This window comes from Rhyacophila brunnea, unplaced genomic scaffold, assembly GCF_057557595.1.
Source record: "Rhyacophila brunnea isolate RB1 unplaced genomic scaffold, BYU_Rbru_1.0 scaffold_8, whole genome shotgun sequence".
Taxonomy (NCBI): Eukaryota; Metazoa; Arthropoda; class Insecta; order Trichoptera; family Rhyacophilidae; genus Rhyacophila; species Rhyacophila brunnea.
In genome coordinates this window covers 47,302,251-47,318,652 of record NW_028233350.1, presented here as the reverse complement: position 1 = coordinate 47,318,652, position 16,402 = coordinate 47,302,251, and the positions used below count along the sequence as shown (strand labels likewise).

The window sequence follows — 16,402 nt, the reverse complement described above, 5'->3', positions numbered from 1 at the left end:
ATTTATAGCTCTATAATTTATGAAAAAATAAAAACAGGAAAAATTACACCAAATCTAGATGGAATATTTTAGTAGTCAAATATAGTGTGGAAAAATACATTTTGATTATTATTTCCTAAATTAATATCATGATAAAGATTAGTATATACTTAATATGATTCAGATGGTTTTTGCTATACGTTTTTTTCAATTTTTTTTGACATTTTTGAGTTAGTGTGCCACATATTCCATGAGGCAAGTCGATATCTTATTGAAAGATTGGTCACCCGTCATAGCACTATTAATTGTTATGAAATTTGGCTGTCATAAAGTTTTTATAGGTTTCTACGCTTTCTATAGTTTTTATATAATTTAGTACAATTACAAAATAGCTTTATTAGAAAGCTTCACTGCAAAGATATTGTATTGCAAATGTACAAACTAATATCATGTAGGTATGTTTATTTAATACTTTTCTACTACTACTAATAGAGTTCGGTAAAAACTTCAAATTGAAAAGGGCTGGACTCATAGCTCGAAGAAGGGACAATCGCCGGACAAATCTAGTCATCCAGTGGTACCCGAAAGGTACAAAATGTTCGCAAGGTAGACCAAAGGCTGCTGGATCGAAGAAATGGTTAAGTTCTGCAGAAGTACGCGGCAACACAACGCACAAGACTGAGTTTAAGCACAGTTTAATCAGCTTGGAGAGGCCTACATCTAGCAGTGGATAGATTCAGGCTGATGATGATTTACATTTACGAGGTAGAAAAAGTGATTGGTTGGTATTAGGTATAGAGTATTTTTCAGTGTTCTGATTTAAAAAAAAAAATATCAGTATATTATGATGCGAAATGGGTTGAGAAGCACTGTTGTAGAGTGTATGCTGGTTTGCTTAACTGGCGTGCTGCCAAATTTTCTTTAAGTTTTTTTATAAACACCATATTGTCATGAAGTCGATAGTTTTGCTGCAAAGCAAGTGCCGCCGAGCCAGAGAAAGTGCCGCAGTAAGTTTGATGTAAGTATGTACAGTCTAACAAACGCAATAATATTCACATTCGCCCTGCGCACTACAACATATTGTATCTGTGCTTGTTCAAGATTAAATTTTGTTTCACTAAAACTCGGATGGTGAACCTTTTCCAATAATTGTGCCAAATTTATTTATTTAGTATTTAAAAATAGTCACATATTAGATAAATAAAATGGAAAAACCAAAATACTTATTTCCACACTGGTTTATTTTATATGTACCAAAAAAAAATAAGTGCCATACATTACATTATCAGAATTCTTCAGTGGGATATTTGTTTTAATGTCACTATTAATTTATGGTTTATAAATTGAAGACAACGGTTTATAGCAGTGCTCCGCAACCTTTTCTCACCCACGACACACCAAAGGTCTTCCCAGAATTCCGCGGCACACCACACGTAAAACAATGTATCCACCAAAACTAAGAATATTTTAGATAGACACTAAACTTACTTTTTGAGTTTTGAAATAAAAGACCATATTGTAACAATAGTAGATAGGTACCTACATACCAAATAATATTCAATCACAAGGGTCTGTCTATATATAACAAACAAGGAGTTTTGATTTTTTCAGTGTTGATGGATACACCCAATACACCTATACAAGCAAAAATCATACAGAGCCCATTATCAGTTTTGACTTTCTTAGATATAAAACTTTATTGGACACAAACAATGTAAATCATTCCATACCAATCGGCTGACTTCTCATTGGTTGTATACCAATGGATTACCTTATGATTATTTATTAATTTAAATTAAAGCACCTATTTTTGTTTTTGAATAACTATGCCCTAGCTTTTTCGTACAATGTGGTTGAAAGAGTTAATTACCTACATTTAGTCATTTACATACCTACTTATTCGCATTTATGGTGATATTGAAAAATTTGCTCGACTATAGTTTTTAGGCAAAGTGTGCAGTTAATTATATTCCTTCATTTATTATGTCTTTTTCTTTATGGCCAGAATTAAATATTTTGTGTAGTGCTCTCGTGTTGTTTTGTTGTTTGGTATTTCGTGAGGTGTTTGGGGGTCAATTTCATGATTATGTCGTCTACACAAGAGTTCCGAGAGTCCATCGCTCCTTTTCTACCAATTGGGCATGTTGATGACATGCCACACAGTTTGAGATTTGTAACCGTCGCATGGACATCAGTCGTCGTCACTCAATTTAAATCTTTTTAGATTGGTACACTGTCAGTAAGTATCTGTGTAGACATGCGTCGTTCTCGAACGAACGTATCTTTTTAAACTAACCTATAACCAGCGAACAAATCGGTCCCGTGTCACCTGGCGCTTATGTCGTTCGAGGCGAACAAGATTCGCGAGAGTGCGCGCGCAGAATAGGAAGAAACGTGGGTACGAAGAACACGCTGCCAGGCGAACTGAATATGTCGTTCGAGGCGAACGAGATACGCGAGAGTGCACGCGCAGTATAGAAAGAAACGTGGGTGCGAAGGACACGCTGCCCGCCGAACTGAATATGTCGTTCGAGGCGAACGAGATTCGCGAGAGTGCGCGCGCAGTATAGGAAGAAACGTGGGTGGGAAGGACACGCTGCCACGCTAGTACTATACATTTTATTACGACAACAAAAGACACAATTGACCTAATCTGTCCGAACAAATCGCTATCCGTAATTGACCTATTCGGTCGGAGTCCTTATTAAGTGACTCATTTCCCATATCTATATCTGTGTGATGTTTTAATGTTCTTGCAGAGTACCTGTTGTATAAGAAGATAAATCAATGATATCAAATTTTTTTCTGAATCACAGAAATACTGAAATAATTGCCTGCTTTAACATTTATTAAGATAAATTTGGGAATTAATTTTGACGATTTAAAAAATAATAGGCTACAAACCAGTACCTAGTTAGTTTTAAAATTTGTATCATCTTCTAAACGTAAACCAATACGTCATTCGTTTCTTTCAACCTGAACGAAACAAATCAAATTAAACCATAGACAATATACATACAAATTGTATGAGTAGAAAGTTGACCGGAAATGGTTTGAGATTTGACGTTTGGTTTAGTGTATCATTGAAAATCAAACCGTTCTCAGACCATCAGAAATGGTTTGACATGAAACATCAAACCGATTCGGACGATCCATAGACTAATAAATGGCAATCTGTCAAAGTGTTGATAAGCATTATTCGGCATTTATATATCGCGAGGTATTCATATTAATATGTTAGACATTTACACCATAGAAGTTTACTTGAATTATGTATATTATAGATTAATAATCAATACTTATTATTCATATAAGTAACCATACGCGAACAAGAAGCCGCTTTTGGTGTTATTATCTCAAAACCCAACCATATTTTGTATGCAAAGAGTTCGATTTAATATCATTACTATAATTATTATGTCAGACCAAGAATTTATTTTCATTTTATTTATATTTTGTAACGGAGATTCTAAGCTACAAACTGTGTTAAATAAACCCTGAATGATCTTTATATTACCTACCTAACGAATTTTATCAATTTAATATGTTCGATTGTCGTCTAAGTCACAAAATCATACTGAAGGTACATTTAAAATGAATGACTACGAATTTGTATTATTGTAGACAACGATAGGAGGTTATAATTTCATAACAAGTTGACGTTTCAATAAATATATTTCTGTTTTAGAGACTAATATGTTATGAATTAATTTTAAGTACTGGCAACACTAATTAGTCGTCAGAAAAGCGTTTCCGTGGACATTTAGGCTTACCGCGCATGGACGATTACATAACCGGCCGGTAGCATTCGGACAATCGTTGGTTTGCTCGCGCATGATCCAAATTATTACCGGCCAGTATGTTTGAGCGCGCATGGCGTGATATAGATCGGAGGCAATGCGCGCGCACTGAAAATATGCTTCCGCACCGAAAAATGGCGGACGCAATATAAGAAACGTCAAAATGGATTTTGTAGAGCTTATATTATATAATATATAGAGGTTTTGTATAGATTATCAAACTGTTTTAAAATGTGGGTGTATACCTATATTATTAATTTATGAAGAAAGAAACTGAAAAAATGGGACTGGTACGCGCATGCAAAGCCAATAGGTACGCATCGATGAACTGTCAAGTCAAATGTGACGGTTCGATGTATGCGTGCGCTACATACGACCGCGTCACTTGTGCGTGCATGTATGAGTGCACTCAAGTGCACTCTCGGCCGGCCATGACTTGTCATGTGCGGGCTCTCATTTAAAAGCATTGCCAATGGGACCCCGGCCGGTTCGAATCGGTGTAAAATTTTGTGTCTGAACACAGATTTTCAATTCGGCCGTTCGCTCGATCGTCCATGCGCGGGGTTGCATTGCAATACGATGGTTACAACTCCTCGGTTGTTGACCGTACGATAGGAAATCGTTCATGCGCGGTAGGCCTTACCAAACGTCCCAAACCAAACGGTTCCATTTCGTTTATTTGATTCAGGTTGAATGATACAGACTTTTCAAATAAAAATAAATATAATTTTTCATTTTTTTCCTTTCTGGCAAGAGTGACAGAAATTGAACTGTCATCAATGACATTTCAGTGTATCGTAAATTTTGTTAGTACATAATTTGAGAATAATATTGTTTTCGGTTGAACAATTAATGAAAATTCAAAGTGGATACAAAAATGGAAGAAGTGGATCATATTATTCTGCTATCCTTGAAACAGTTGGGACTGTAGGTTTTTAAATATTTATCACATTGTATCAGTTGATAGAACCGGTTATGGAATATAACTTAACTGAAGCCATCAATAATATCGTGGATTATTAGTTTATGCCAATAATACTGGCATCTATTCCATATTGAACTTAAAACTGAAATGAAATTTCGTTTGATGAAACACAAAACCATTAATTTTACAGGCCATTTCCGGAAGACATAGATACGTTGGATGAGTTTCCCGATGAATTGGTTTTGCAATCTGCGAAAAGATGCATCGATGTAATAACAGAAGACAACGAAGAATATGACGAACCAAAAGTGATGTCGCAAAAAGTGTTACTTGCTACTAAATTAGCAGATACTTGCAAGGTATGTAACAATGTGGCGTTTTGAAAATAATAATAAAACAATATTATATTCTTCCATTGCACGGCCATAGGCATAATTCACAGGACCGGATTTACCATAGGGCTGAATGGGACTATAGTCCAGAGTCCCCAAATTGAAAGGGACACCATGATCTGAAATATGAAATAAAAAAAAAAACTTGAGGGAGATGAAGCTACTGCTCAATTTGCAGGGTCCAAAAGCGATAAAGATTGAGAGTTACTCTCAATAAAATATGGTACTAAATTAAATTCAATTTCGAAAAATATGGCACCAGATTTTTTTTTACTAAGCATAAATTTGTAAGTATGTAGAGTTTACAAACGTTATGGCTCGTAAAAAACCTTGAAAGTCTTGCAATATTACATTACATCATCATGTTCGATCGTAAGAGAATCAAATGGCTTCTACTGATTAGATAAGAGGTTGTATTAACAGATTTTTTGTTTTTATGAGAAATGGATGCTGGCCACTTGCTCAACCTATTACATCCATACTGGTTTTTCCTTCCACCACCCGTCACGTCTTCACACCTGTTATGCATACATAACAGGTATACCGTGGCATAACGAACTTTAAGCACCCTTCAATGTTGTGAGAGTGCCCCAGGAGCAACTTCCCAACCAACTTTTCCTTTTCAACCGATTTATGGAGACACTCCCAGAGGATGTGATAGGCAAACTGCAATTCGCTACATAGGCTAGTCGGAGATTCTATTTGGCTAAGTTGACAGAGCTTGAAGGCAATACCACCGTGTCTGGTTAAGAACTGAGAAGTCCAATTGTCTGAAGTCAAGCGACATCGCCTCAGCCATTGGATCAAATACATACATTTCTTGACCGGACGCAGGTTTACACCCGAGAACCACGACCTTGTATTACAGAGGCAGCTGCTCGAACAACTAGGCCAATGTTGTTGCTATATTGACGTGGTATTAAGAAAATAAAAATTACATAACTTTATTGGTTATTTCATTGTACATACTATTTCTGGTCTACAAGACCGCATATGCGGCATGGCAGGCGAGATGGGTGGCCTCCCCTAAGGGCCGCCAGACTTTTCTATACTTTCCAGATGTCTCGGTGAGACACATGACGAGGAGACTGATGCCGACCCACTGGACCAGTCAATTCATGACTGGCCATGGAAACTTTGCGGCCAAACTGCAGAGGTTTGGTTTTGCTCATGTGGACACGACCAGCAGGATGCAGAGCACGTCCTGACATGGTGGCAACCAAGGCCAATTTTGCGGCCTTTACTAAATTCGCCAGAGCGTACGGGGAGCGGGACACTCTCGACTCCCCTTGCGACTCTTCAAATTAAAGTCACTCTGATAGTTGCCATATAAATTAACATCATGCATTCGCACTTCGGTGCAAGGTTGCATCACCAGTCCCGTGCGGCTCTGCTCGGGACAAAATGAGGACTTAAATTCTTTGATCTGGCACACGTAAGGGTTATATTAGGCGGCCGGATATGACGTGGCTGCATATACATAACGGGTGCGGAGGTGGGAGTTTTACATACCATGTACATACTATTTCCTATATTGAACCGGTCTTAGAGTATTTATTTGAAAAAATGTTGTAAAAAGAAAAACAAAAAGTTAAGCATTTATTTCTCCCAAAATATTTGAAAATGCTTTGGAAGGTCCTACAGTAGAGTAGGATTGATTGTTTTGAAGAAACATTTCCAGATTGAAATTGGGTTAGTACCAAATTTTATTTCAGCAAAACACATTCTTACATTTTTTTTGTTAGAACACAATCTTCAAAGATGTACAGCTTTGATCTTCTGCTGAAAAGTCAATAAATAATACTCCAATGATTTTGCTAATTAAATATTCATGGATTATGTATTTCTATATATATAGTCAGGCGTACATAAGCGGCTATATGTTCTTCAGTCTTCACCCTCTATCACTTCCATTCAAAATTCTACTCACCTAAGCATAAGATTTAAATATGTACATGTTATTAATTTTCAGAAATTGGGTTACAAAGGCGATTTGGGCTATCAGCTGTTTCTATATCCCAATGAGAATGATGTCAGAAAAATCTTCATGTTCTTGATCGAAAAGCTTCCCAAGGAATCTGAAAAAAATTACCTAACAGCTCCCAGAGATGGTCTTTCTTTACTCATGCAAAACATCGGCCTCAAGATAGCCGAAGAACTCAATGATCCGTGGACTCCGCCGTATTGCAAACAAAAAGCTCTTAAATTGACATCCAACTGTGAGTGGTCTCTGTCAGATTGTTCCTATGTGGACCCATTTAACCGAGTTCCTTTGGAAATATCACCACAAGATGAGAACGTAGTGCAAGGTATAGGGTTACTTAATTAAATTATTTTTTATTCAAAAATAATAAACATACTGAACATAAATTCTAATGGATTCAAGTTTTGTAATATTCCATTTGAGTAAATTCAAATTCCATCAAGTGCCTTTGGTCGATAGTATTAATATTATACTGAACATAAATGATTTGGAACAAACTCTTGAACGAGTCTTAAAAAATTGTGTCGAATATGATCATACATCTATTGCATTCCTTCGTGTTCAATGATAGAAAAGAAAGTATCGTCTACCTAAAGTTTGACAAAATTAAATATTGTATTGAATTCATTATAATCATAATATATGTTGAATAAAACATTCTTCTATAGAGGTGGGGGCCTAAATGTACAAAATTGAAGCAAAGTGGAGACAATCACTTTGACCACTTGGTGATTCTGGACAATTGGCATCAATTTGGCGCCGTTTGTCCTTAATGTTTGTGGAGTTTACCAATTTAACCATGCTTCATGCGCTAGCTAATTAATTCCAAGTGTTATAAAGACTCCTCGTATTTATAGTCCGAATTCTTTGATTATAATACTTAATTTAAAGCGCTGCCATTTTATTTTTGTTTACAGTGGTAATCGACTATTGGAACAAAGTTCTGCCTGGGAATTTAAAAAGTGCTTCTGAAAATACAGATTCTATAGTGCAAGCAAATGTATTAATAAATAAATTGAAAGATCATCGGCCTAAATCGTCACTCAAGGGCGACATTAGACAGATTCAAGACAATTTGCCGTATCCTGGCGATACTAACTTATTCAAAGACAGTTTCGATACAGCTGCAGTATTATCAATTGAAAGTGTTACCAGTGCTATGAATGATATTGAAGAGAAAACTAAATCAATTCAAAATGAAATAGACTCCCTAAAAGAAAATAAAAAAACGGTATGTAGTTATTTTTATAATTTAACCATTTAACATACCGTCGCTATAGGATTGGTTTGTCGAATATCCGTTTTTGTCGAAATCGACCTTTTACTGCAGAATGTTTTTTTGTATCTAAATGGACTAGAACCATCCTTTTCTTTAAATTACTTTGTAATGGTAATGAATACATCATTCATATGCTGTAAAAATAACAATTTAAATATCTCCATGTATTTAAATATAGGATTATGAAATTTGTTTTTCGTATCCTGAACATTTGGTCTATTCGACAAACCATTCCTACAGCGACGATACGTAATTTGGAAATACCTCCGAAACACACATATTAAAAAAAATCTTGAAACAATGTGGTGCTACGCAGGATTTGAACCCGCATCCGCCAGATGTACTCTATCAATTTAGCCACCAGCACCCTACCTAATTGAGGAGCAAACATTCAAAACGTGATTTGTCACACAAATGTTGAGCTGAGGTAATCAAGAAAAACATATTGTACTCAAAATGGTTTTTTTATTATAAAACTGTTTAAGGAAAGAATTTTAAACCTGGTATTTTGTATAATCCAAAATTCGCGGAAGTGGTTCATTTTTTGATTTGAAATTTGGACAAAACACGATTTGCATGAAACTTGTGGGCAAAACACTATTTGAATGAAAATCAAGGCATTATATTTTTTTTATAGGATAAAAGGAACACTGATTCTGGTTTCCTTTCATAGATTTAAATATGGACTATCAGAATTGACAATAAACGGCATTTTTCAAAATGTGTGACAAATCACTTTTTGAATGTTTGCTCCTCAATTATGACAAAACCAACTAATAGTCTTTCAACTGAAGCGTTAATATTGGCTACAGACTTGTGGTTTTGAATCTAGGTGCCAATAATAGCCATTTTACCTTGATTTCAGCTGGCTTTTGGATCTCTTAAAATTTTAAATAATAATTTAATAAACTATTTTTTTTATTCATCATGATTTATTGAACATACATAATTTGGATAATAACATTTCAAAAGTGTCACATTCCTGAATCTTGTGAATTATTCATTGAATAAAAGAAATAGTTTATTAACCTACGCATGACTTAGAAATGTTTAACTGTTATTAGAATTATACATATAACTCACTTGTAAGTTCAACCAATATTATGAATCTCTAGACACATAGTTACATAATATTATATTATAAAAACAAATGCTCCAGAAAACAAAATCATAAAACTAGTCATATAACAAGTCATAGTGGAACTGGTACGGCATTAATTCATGCAGCAGCCTCCTGTTCAGCTCGGTTTGGTGTATGGCTGAAACTCCTCCAGGAAAAGCATGCTCTCTGGTTTCAATTTCACCGCACTCACAAATTACACTAATGGAACAGTTAATTTTTACAGATGTTGTCAGACAAAGAGAGTGAAATATCTAAGAAAAAAGCAATTGCGGATAAGAAAGATACTGTTTCTCTAGTGGCGTCACTTTTGCCGGACACCGATCATAATATGGCTAAACTCCAAACTATATATGACAAAGAAGCCGCTAAGATTGCTAACCTTAAAAAAGAAATAGAAGAAAATGAGGTCCGCGAGAAAGAACTCATTCAAGAAAGGGAGGTTGAAAAAATTCAAAAGGTAGGAGTTTGATATTTTTTCTTTTCTTTTTACCATGTCTGAAACTATAGGATCATATGGGCCTCCGCAGAGTGTAGGTTTGTATTAATAGATTTTTTTTTACAAGAAATGGATGTTAGTCACTTGCTTAACCTATTAGGTCCATACTCTGACATCAAACACAAATTGAAAAACAATATGTATTTGCCAGACTCAGGATTTGAACCTACGACTCACGACATAATAACCTGACGCGTAAGCCGCTCGGCCATTGTGTCATACTTTCATACAATTAAAAAAATAAAATATCCTGTTATCATTTTATAGAGATACTGTATTATTGTATTGTAATGATTGAGGCAATTCCTATATTTTTAGATAGAACAGTCTAAAAAAACCAAAGTTATCAAGTCACTGGAAGAAAAAATCAAGGGAATGAGTGATGAACGTGAGAAGAAAACCAGCCTCAAATTGCATTTGACAAGGGAAATCGAGAAGAAAAATGCTAAGAAGAAGTTTGTGAAGAAAAGGTAAAATTTATTTTAAGCAAGACTTACCATTTATCTTTTTTGACATGACGCACGGCATGAGTTTTAATTTTCCAAATCCGCGCAACCCAAGATATAATTACCGTCCATCTAGATAGTACGTCGGCCAGGGGTGCCATTGAGAAATGGAAACTCTTGGAATGCGTCATAGCATTTAATCACTATTTTTATTGATTTTGGAGTTAAGTGTTATGTTGGAGGAGCCCTGTGAGCGTCATTGTTTAATTTGTAATTTTTAAAAACTACTTGTGTGCAAATTTGAAAAGGTCTGATATTTAAAAATATGTTAATATAATAAATTGAATTGTTTATTGCAGATCAGCTTATACAAAGAGGATAATGGAAATTATTGGTAACATATCGAAACAGAAAGTTGAGATAAATAAAATTTTGTCTGATACCAGAGTCCTTCAAAAAGAATTGAACACCATGAATGGCAAATTGGATAGATCCTTTGCTGTTGTGGATGAACTGGTCTTTAAGGTACGTTTTATAACAGTTTTCAGTGATAACGATTGATGATTAGGTTGAGACGGTATAGAACTTTTTCTTTTGATTTTTTTATTAGTGGAAATAGGAGTGAATCACAAAAAATCCCAGGGTTTCGAGACACTATATTTTTGTAATAAACATCATAAAACAAAATGATTCTTTTTCAAATACATTTGTTTATTCATATAAAGTCTGTATCATTCAACCTGAATCAAACAAACGAAACGGAACCGTTTGGTTTGGGACCGTTTGGTAAATGTCCACGGAAACGCTTTCTGACGACTAATTAGTGTTGCCAGTACTTAAAATTAATTCAGAACATATTAGTCTCTAAAACAGAAACATATTTATTGAAACGTCAACTTGTTATGAAATTCTAACCTCCTATCGTTGTCTACAATAATACAAATTCGTATTCATTCATTTTAAATGTACAAAATATAAAGAATGCTTCGTGAATAGGTAGCCATTTAGTTAATTTATAAGATTTATAGGTATGACAAGTTTTTAAAAATTACATTTGATAAGAGCTTTTTATAATTGACCACTTGTTCATGTCGACAGTATGATTTTGTGACTTAGACGACAATTGAACATATTAAATTGATAAAATTCGTTAGGTAAGTAATATAAAGATAATTCCGGGTTGATTTAACACAGTTTGTAGTTTAGAATCTCCGTTACAAAATATAAATAAAATGAAAATAAATTCTTAGTCTGACATAATAATTATAGAAATGATATTGAATCGAACTCTTTGCATAGAAAATATGGTTGGATTTTGAGATAATAAGACCAAAAGCGGCTTCTTGTTCGCGTATGGTTACTTATGAATAATAGGTATTGGTTATTAATCTATAATACACATAATTCAAGTAAACTTCTATGGTGTAAATGTCTAACATATTAATATGAACACCTCACGATATATAAATGCCGAATAATGCTTATCAACACTTTGACAGATTGCCTTTAGTCTATGGATCGTCCGAATTGGTTTGACGTTTCATGTCAAACCATTTCTGATGGTCCGAGAACGGTTTGATTTTCAATGATACACTGAACCAAATGTCAAATCTCAAACCATTTCTGGTCAACTTTCTACTCATACAATTTGTATGTATATTGTCTATGGTTTAATTTGATTTGTTTCGTTCAGGTTGAAAGAAACGAACCTTTAATGTACAGTTTATTGTATTACCCAATACAAACAAAACATAAAAAATTCTCTGCTATAAGCACGAGAAAAAAATACATATGTTGGAAAAAACAGAAATATTTGGAAAATATAAAGTAGTATAGTCGTTTGTAAAATACTATATTAATACTTAAAAATATAAAATTATGTATTAGATACATTTCTTATTTAAAAGGAAGAGCTTTTTTTAATTATTGATTTTCTTTTAAAATTTGTATCAACACTAAATAAAATGTGTTTTGGATATTTTGACGCCACGAGAGCAAAATAATCGAAAGCGCGATCCATAATTCGAAAAACATATTTTAAAAATAAATGGCGTTTGTGAGAAATCTATTCTTGATAGACAATTTTAGTTTCGAACTCGACCGTCTGAGTAGGTAGTTATATACATAGCTATTTTTTTTTATTCACTTCGAAATTAGATCGATAATAAGACATAAATTATTGTTATATTTGTATATAGTGTTTACTATCGGGTATAAAATCGCAATGACCCTCCCATTTTTAGCAGTGACGCAGATGCCGGATGTCAATCTGTGTCAATTTTTTTCATCCGTTTGAAATTGTAAAATTAGCAAAACATGACTTAAAAACTCAACACTTGCACTTGAAGAGAAGGCAATCTAATGTAATGAATATTTGTCGCAGCATGGGCCGCGAATTTATATGGAAAGAACATATCTTTTTTAGAAATATATTAAAAGTACATCATAAAGACTTGTATTTCAGCTAAATATTTAATTCCAAGAGATGGTAGTTGTATGTACAATATATTTATTTAAAACAATCAATCAGGGCTAGTATAATGAGTGAGCACACTCCTCGTGCGCATGGAAACACGCTTGTGGCATCTGGTTAAATGAGAGTTCTGCTAAGTTTTCTATTCTGAATAGTTGAGTGTAACTTATAGATACAGTAAAACCTCGTTAATACGAATTCCGCGGGACCGAAAATCGAAAAAAAATTGAATTACGAAATATATGGGGGAAAAATATTAAAGTATTGAAAAAAAAAAAATATATTTTCATTAATTATTTCGTTTGCCTACCAAATTTCCAATACAATTCTTTCAAATTAACATCTGTGCAAATACCATGCGTCGTTAATCCATTAATTGAAGTTACCCAGTAATGTCGGTAGGTATTTACCACCATATTGTGGTGAGCTAGAATTATAGAAAAATACGAAATATTTTTTATTTTTCAATTTGTTAACACAATTGTTTGGCAATGGTTCTCTAGTAAAACTATGTGAAAATCCAATAAACAATCAACAATTAAATACCTACAGCCCTGAAACATGTGAGTTATTGTTTTTCCTTTGAGTGGAGTGCAGTTGTGCCTCTTATGACAAACCGCTGTGTGTATTAATGGTTCATAAAATGTCAGGATTATTTCTATTACCTTCATAAAATAAGTAATTTATGATATTTTAAGAAAAGTCTGTCACAATTTTCAATGACTGGCTCATGAAATAGTGTACCTTATTACGATTTATTGAATATTTTTATGTCAGAACTGTGAAATCATTTTGAATTAAAGGTATGGTTTTATATTAAAATAATGTTCAAGGGACTTTTTTTTCGTGAAAATTTCGAATTATCCGTGTTCTTATTAACGAGGTTTTACTGTAACTGCATTTGTGAGAAATCGGAAGTATCAATTCATTCTTCTTCCAAAGTGTAGTGTAACATCCGTTATAAATTATTATTAATATATGAATAATTGATAGAGCAGAGCACTGGCTATCTGGATTGCTCTTATATATTGATATTTTCCTTTCACATGAGTTGAGTTACTCAGTTAGATGAATGTTGTTTTATAAATTCTTTAAATAGACTTTATTTAGTTTACTCTGTAGACTGTTTACTGTCATGTTGTGAATAAAACTGTTTCATTTTGTGTAAGCGGACACTATGTGATCAATTTTATGTAATAATATTAATTCATATTATGGTATTTTTTCAAGGATGCTAAAAAAGATGAACATGCTAGAAAAGCTTACAAACTGCTGGCGTATATCCACACTAACTGCGGAGATATCGTTAATATGGTCAACGATATCGGGTCACACTTGAGAGAAATCAGAGACCTCGAGAAAAATGTTGAAACCGAAAGGAAGAAAAAGATAAAAGAAAACATGGAACGAGTTTACTTGGATCTCAAGTATGAGCAGTCAAATAAACAAAAACAGGAAAAAGAAAGTTAACGTTATTGACGTACAGCACATACTATAAGAAAATTGTTGGGCTAAATATTAATACATCATACAAATTACATACATACATATTTGTTATGCTAGATGACGTGTTTTATATTCAATCAGTCCCATATCATAACATAGTAAATTTAATATGACCAATATAATTGTGTAAATTTCATTGGATGAAGAATAGAAAAGACTGAAGAGAGTGAAGTGTTTGGTCAGTTATTGTGGTATTATTTCTATGTACATAATGTTCTATCAAAATTCAAAACAATTTTTCACTTTATTACATATCACATAATTTGACCAAAGACTGCAGATTTGTATGATTATGTGAAAAAATTGTATTCACCAGTATTTATAAGTGTATTGTATAATTATTATTACAAAGTAAGTTACATTTTGTTGTATGTACCTACATAATATAATGACATACTATTTTGATATCTGTACAATATGAAATAAGAGCATTGATCAAATAAAGTATTTATATAATATAATCTTTGTAAATATTTGCACTCATTATTAGGAATCCTCAAAATGGTATATTTCCATTATATCTCTTGTCAAATGGACAAAAGTAAAATCTCCAATATTCTCTTTCTCTCTTTATCCTGTTAAGATGACTTGGACCGTAAAGTAAAAAGAAAAATGTGAGATGCGGTGCTCGGCGAAAGAACTCACACTTTATCCAACGCTCTCGCCAATGTATGCGTCCTGTAGTAGTCAACGGTTGCGAACCGCCACGATGGCGTCTGAAGACTTATACAATATATCGATGGTTTAGTGCACAGTTATTGTATGTCCAGTTTAGTATGTTTTGAGAAAATCGAAGTTTAAAATTTGAGATACATGAGAAATGGACATATGGTGTATTTGAATGATACAGTATCTTCTAAAATATCCTATTTGGACGTACAATATTTTTACAGCATAAAGAAATGATGCAGACGATCATTTTGTGTATGTTAACTCAATTTCGACAAAAACTGGACTTACAATATCTGTGCACTAAACCAGTTCTCCGCAACCGGTGTGCCGCGAGACAATGCTATGTGTGCCGCGGTGAAATGGCCAAATTTTCGTACATGGCTGGTAATATATTTGAGCACCTGCATGAACTTAATAAAACAATGCAAGGTCAGAATGAAAATATATTGACGTGCTCTGATAAATTAGAAGTCAAAAATAAAATGAAACTTTGGCAGAAGGAGTTAAGACAATGATCCAAAGGAACTACCAAACCACCATTGAAAACAAGCAATTAATTTTGGATCCGTCTCAAAAACATTTAACTTTGCTGCAAAAGAAATTTCATCAGTACTTTCATACAATAAATGCGACAGGATACGAAACCCTTTTGCAACCAATGCCGAAAATTCTATAGAAGCGCTTTTCCTATAAATTCGAGAGGAATTTGTTGAATTGATAAACGACGGGACGCTAAAAATGAAGTTCGCCGATGTTCCATTGGCTATTTGCTGGATTTCGGTTGATAAAAAATATCCTCGGATTTCCGACAAGGCTATCGCAGTTCAGCTCCCATTTTCGAGTCAAAAAAAGTCGCCTGCGGCGCTATTTTACTACACTAGTAAGTATTAATATTTTAAAACATGTGATTGTAAGACACAATTTATTATTATTGTATCAATACTCAACAAATAATTATTCCTAACCCGACAACCAACCATAATTATATAAAAAATCGCTAAACATAAAATCAATACCATTAATTTTACCTTGGACACTATTTGAAAAACGCTATTTTAGGGTATCACACTGTCTTTAACTTTAGTGATAGGTAGGGGGCCCGCGAAAGATCTTGGGCTGGGGTCCCCCTTCAGGATGTGAAGTCCATGTTTTGGTGTATAAATTGTTTTACGTGTGGTGTGCCGCGGAATTCTGGGAAGACCTTTGGTGTGCCATGGGTTGGAAAAGGTTGCGGAGCACTGCACTAAACCATCGATATACCGTACAAAATAAATTCAACATTAAATTTGCCGGCGGGCTTAAGCAGTAATATTTTTTTAAGACGGGA

At 33.9% G+C, this 16,402-nt stretch overlaps 1 protein-coding gene across 1 annotated transcript; it reads left to right on the top strand.

Moving 5' to 3' along the window:
- The first annotated feature begins 4,540 nt into the window (after positions 1–4,540).
- On the top strand, positions 4,541–14,861 carry LOC147064299 (coiled-coil domain-containing protein 22). Its single transcript, XM_085958966.1, has 8 exons — positions 4,541–4,706; positions 4,895–5,063; positions 7,069–7,405; positions 7,998–8,311; positions 9,706–9,939; positions 10,297–10,448; positions 10,784–10,949; positions 14,128–14,861. The coding sequence occupies exons 1-8, from the start codon at positions 4,657–4,659 to the stop codon at positions 14,365–14,367; spliced, it is 1,662 nt and encodes a 553-aa protein (XP_085815092.1). The 5' UTR covers positions 4,541–4,656; the 3' UTR covers positions 14,368–14,861.
- Positions 14,862–16,402: the final 1,541 nt, after the last annotated feature.